Below are 5,451 nucleotides of genomic sequence, written 5' to 3'. Positions count from 1 at the left end.
TGCATTCAAAACTTTCCATTGTTTTAATGAATAAAAATCAGACCAGAGTTTTGTAATTAAAAATTTAATCAAAATCAAGAAAACTTACAGTAATTTAAACACAGGAATAACCCCCCCACACACACACACACACAAAATATACATCTTTAGCTTGCGACAGGAAGACAACAGTTTCAAATATATATTGGTACTTAATTAAATATACAAGGCTTGGTTTTATTATGGGTTGTGGTAGTTTTGTTTGCATGGCTTATTGTGTTAAAGAATGTTTGTTATCAAAAGATATTCACCCATCATTTCTTTTTATAGCCATCTAAACATTTTCAATCAATCAATCAATAGTCAAATTACAAAAGCTACCAAAATATCTAAATAAAGAGCTAAGGCAGGCAGGTAAGCTTATGACTAATACAGTCAAGTCATCTACTTTCTACTTTCTAGCAAAGGATATAAGTACTATTACAAGTCACTCCTATTCATGTATGAAATGTCTCTTGGTAGTTGAAGAAGCTCTTATAAATCTGTGCAAGTGTTAAATCTGCATTTTTATCCTACAGACCAAGGGAAAATTCATATAAACAGGATTTTATTTTATAAATGTATAGAGTATATGTAATGCATTATGAAAAAATTCATTTGGGGTTGTATTAGAAACCCCAAAGTTAAAAAAAACACTGATCAGAAATTTTAAAAACAACGTTCTTTCTTATCAAGAAAACCAATCCTCTGAGTCATCTCCCTCCTCTCTGCCATAAGTAACCTGGCTCAACAATTCTACTGTATGGTCTCAACAATAGCAACTATATCTCTCTTTTAGAGGCATATAAATCAGCCCTACTGCTAACTGGAACAGTTATGGCTGGTATGAACCTCTTTTGGCTGCCAAATAGAACGCTTGATTCTGTAGATGAAAAGAACAATGGTGAGCTTTGCGCATTTTCCTTTGGGGGACAAAGACATCCTAGGAGACTCTTCAATACCTTCTGTCGGAATTGCTGGTCCATAAAAGCATAGATGATAGGATTAATGCAGCTGTTGGTGAAAGCCAGACAAGCACTGATAATAACTCCCCTCCTGAGAACTTTCAATGCCTCACAAGAGAACTCGATGTTCTGTACCACACCATAGGTGATGACAGCTGTGAAGATATTGAAGGGTAACCAACAGCAGATGAATGCCCCAATGATGACAAAGATGATTTTAAGGGCATGGTTTGTTTTCCTACCTACGTTGACATGACTCTGGAGCATGGTGAAGATAGAGCAGTAGCAGAATAAGATTACACCCAAGGGTAGCAAGAAAGTCAAACAAAGTACTGTGAAAGTATAGATGATAGAAGAGCCTTCATCCTGGCATGCAAACCTGTCTCCCACAGGGATTACCTTTCTGTAGAGCAAAGATGGTATTCCCAATAGGAAGGAAAACACCCAGATGCAACTGCAGGTAATGCTGGTATTTCTCTTGGTTCCGAGAAATCTGGAATCCCAGTGCTTATTCATCACAAGGAAGCGTTCCACACTCATGCCCATCAGGAACAAGATGCTTGAGCAACGGTTCACAAAAATGGCATAGCTGCTAAATTTGCAAAACACTTCACCAAACTGCCAGGAATCAAATGCTTCAGCCATAGCCCAGAAAGGCAAAGTACATACAAAGACAAGGTCTGCAATGGCCAAGTTAAGGATGAAGTTGTCCACAAGCCTCTGGTTGCCTCGTTTCAGCACCATCACCAGGATCACAAACAGGTTCCCAAAGAAGCCAATGAAGAAAATCATGAAGTAGATGACAGAGACAAAGACAGAGGCAAATGGCAGCTTTTCCATAAAGCAGAAGTCGTCATTGGTAAATCCTAAATCAAAAAAGTCTACAGTGGCTGATTCCAAGTCTCTGCTCCAATTTTTGGTCATGGCCAAGTCAGTTACCAACTCAGAAATCTTCATTTTCTATCACAGATTCAGCAAAGAGTTTTCTGCCTACTGTTGCAAGAGCTAGCCAAAGCACATATGCTCTTGTATTTGGCTGGGTGGTACTTAAATAAAGCAGTGGTTTGCTTGTTTTTAAGCACCTGCGGTAACTTCCTCTTGTTTTTATGGATGCCAAGCAGTAGATAGAAGTTGTGAAACTTTATAACAATAAAGAGAACACTTAATAATATTGGCAAGCTGCTTTTCTCATTGGATAGTTTAAGCTCTTTCTAAAAAAGCTTTTGATCGAATTGGAATTACAAGTCTTAAAACTTCAGCCAACAGGGAATAGTTATAAAATCATTGGTCATGATAAATTATTAAGGAATATTTTGTCTTTTTTCCAAAGTTGTTTTTTTCTCAATGGGCAAAATTAAGTCACTGCTTTCAGGTAGTGTAGAGAGACTGGTAGCATCCTCATCTTGCATGATAAAGTTGTGAGGCCCACAATGGCCAGATCCACATTCCTTAAGCTAATCTGTTGCATTCAAATGAGATAAAATATGCTGTCCTTTCATCATGTCAATTTAAGATAATATTGCAGTCTCATCTACTTTTGTAAGAATAGGCCACCTTGTTCTTCATCTCAGCTACTGAGTGCCTTGAGACTTCCTTGTCTTTCCCATTTAATTCGTCAGACCATTAAACTGCTAATATTGTCACAATTACCAAGCAGTGGTACACATCAATCCAAAGTAGTTTATGTTTAAAAATTCCATTGAGGTATACGTGAGTAAATATTTTCTAGCAAATTATGCTAGAAAACAATGACAGCCGAAGCCAGATTATACATTTTATGAATGAAAAAAAAAGAAATGCACATCAAGACAGGACAGTACATTTAAATATTTAATATAGGGTAATGCCTGGCATGATACAGAAAGTACTTGATTCAGAAATTGAATAAAAATACTAAATAAAAGATGGCTATTTTCCTCGTCCTTGAATGCAAACTTTTAACCAGGCTAGCATCTTTTTCTTTGCCTAACATAAAAAAACAAGTTGTCTTCCACTGAGGTAATTCTCAGGACATGCAAAGAATAAGATGTGACTAAATCATCAGTTTTATAAATTGTGAACACTAGACAATCAGAAAATCTGAACTAAGAAACACTTAGTATGAATTTATAGTTGTTATTTTAGACACATTATGTCAAGGCAAGAGTCATTGGAAAATTGCTGATGCTTGAAAAAAATAAAGTCAAACAAAAATGTGGTCGATAAAAGACAAGGTGGCAAAATATTATCACTGATGACTTATCAGTTTTGTAAATACTTTACCTTACTGATGGGGGGGGGAGCACAAAAATACAAAAAATGACCACAGAAGCTAAGATGGCAAGGGGATATGCACAGGGCATGAGTGACCCTATGTTTCAGTTGGAAAAGATAGCAAGTCATGAGGTAACCGGCATCGACAAGTTCTAGCTTGCACACAGAGAACCAAACAAATGACAAGTACAGGGACAAAATGGTCAAAATGTGTCAAGTACCAAATATGACAAATTTCAAAGCAGTTGAGAACCAAGGTATGACTATATTTCCTATTTGTAATTGTGCTAATAGTCGCTTTAATCTGGCAAGAATCTGTCTATAGGTGAAGAACAATAAAGAAAACTACTCTGAAATAACTCCAGATTTCATTCTTGGGGGGTCTGACATTGATTAACTGAAAGCAACACCAAACTACTTAGAGATACTGAAATACAATCTCAGCTGTTGCCTGCTCCTTTGCCAGTTCCTTAAGGCACCTATTCTGATATAATGCTACACTCTAAAATCTTCAGTGCTCCAGAATGATGGAATAGGAGAATCTGAAGATCACACAGCTCTGCCCTTGCTGGCAGCAGGAAATGGTAGAGGTTGCCTATTTTTAGAACAGCTAAAGAAACTTTTTCAGTTTTCTAAAGCCTATTCACATTTGAATAAAAAATTAAAATTTAAAACTCATTCATACAAACAGGAAAGGGTAATAATTATATCATACATGTATAAGAAATATAAAACAAGTTTATAAAGTAAAAATACAATAATTCATAATTCATAAAAAAGTTATAAGTTTTTGTAAAATATATACAGAAATATAGAAAAATATGGACAGAAGATAGACAGCTGTACCTCTAATAAGATGTATATATATATAGAGAGAGAGGTGGTATTCAGCTGGTTCTGACCAGTTCTGGAGAACCAGTAGTGGAAATTTTGAGTAATACTGAGAACCGGCAAATGCCACCTCTGACTGGCCCCATCCCCATCTATTCGCTGCCTCCCGAGACCCAGATGATTGGAGTTCCAGATGATTGGCTGGGTCTTCCTTTGTTGCCCTGCACAGAACGGAGCTGGAAAGCAGGTTAGTGGGGTGGGGAGGGAATGGGAATTGTACAGCATACTTCCCCCAGGAGTGGGGTGGAAATGGAGATTTTGCAGTATCCTTCCTCGAGTTGGGTGGAAATGGAGATTTTGCAGTATCGTTCGCCAGCCATGCCCACCAAGACATGCCCACCAACCAGTAGTAAAAAAAATTGAATCCCACCATAGAAATATAGAATCTAACAGAGGCAGTTTTTTATTCACAGATTAGAAAGTCTCATGTTTAACTGTTCATCTACTATTATAGTTTGCATTAACATCTAGTCTAGACCCAGATTTGGTAAGGTGACAAAAATCAAATCCCTATTTTCTTCTTTCACAAATAAGAAGAAAGGAAATGAGAGCATAAGAATCTCTTCAAATTATGGCAATCTTCCTTGCTGTTGTGGCCCAGCAGGAGCCGTTGGAGCTGCCACCAGACTCCGACAGCGAGGGTCCCTATGAGTCAGCTCTGGAGGATGTGGAGGACCCTGGACAGGGTTCCGACTCTGAGCAGGGCGCAGAGAGGCTGGTTGGCCACCAGGAGGCGCCTGAGCCTTGGGCCAGTGGGGAGGAGACAAAGGAGTGTGCTCTTGACGTCATGCCTTGGAGCAGAGGGGAGGAAACAAGGGAGTGGTTTCTGGATGCTCGGCAACGGAGAGCTGATAGACGTAGAAACCAGCTACACACTTACAAGAGATGATTGGATGCAGGTGATCATAATCAGGCTCCTCTCAAGGCTATTTAAGGAAGGGACTTTCCGACAGTTGTTTTGCAGGAATCAACTGATCATTAGAGTTGGAGACGCTCTCAGATCTGTGTCGTACCTTGGTAGGCTGGATTGCTGCCAAGGTGGAATCTGGACCTCGGCAGGCTGGATTGCTGCCCAAAGTGTTCGCTGTACCTGGATTGCTGCCAGTTTGTTATCTGGACCTCGGCAGGCTGGATTGCTGCCAAGGTTGAAACTGTATGTAATAAAACATCTTGCAGAGACTTTGTTTCGGAGTGACTTGGTATACGAGAGGGGGGGTCAGAACACTTGCCTACCAGGTGTTTGGGACACCTACCAGAATTCCCAGCCAGAATGGATATTGAAGCTGAAGTTCACACGTAAGAAGAGTGTCAATGGTTAGGAAAG

General features: G+C 39.1%; 1 protein-coding gene across 1 annotated transcript; it reads right to left on the bottom strand.

Moving 5' to 3' along the window:
• Positions 1–210: 210 nt before the first annotated feature.
• GPR25 (G protein-coupled receptor 25) lies at positions 211–1,986 on the bottom strand. Its single transcript, XM_081948937.1, has one exon. It carries the CDS (start codon positions 1,938–1,940, stop codon positions 801–803), a length of 1,140 nt encoding a protein of 379 aa, XP_081805063.1. The 5' UTR covers positions 1,941–1,986; the 3' UTR covers positions 211–800.
• Between the last annotated feature and the right edge of the window lie 3,465 nt (positions 1,987–5,451).

The sequence above is a fragment of the Natrix helvetica genome (assembly GCF_964273705.1).
Source record: "Natrix helvetica genome assembly, chromosome: 3".
Lineage (NCBI taxonomy): Eukaryota > Metazoa > Chordata > Lepidosauria > Squamata > Natricidae > Natrix > Natrix helvetica.
The sequence above is the reverse complement of the archived record's forward strand: the minus strand, read 5'-3'. Positions and strand labels throughout refer to the sequence as shown.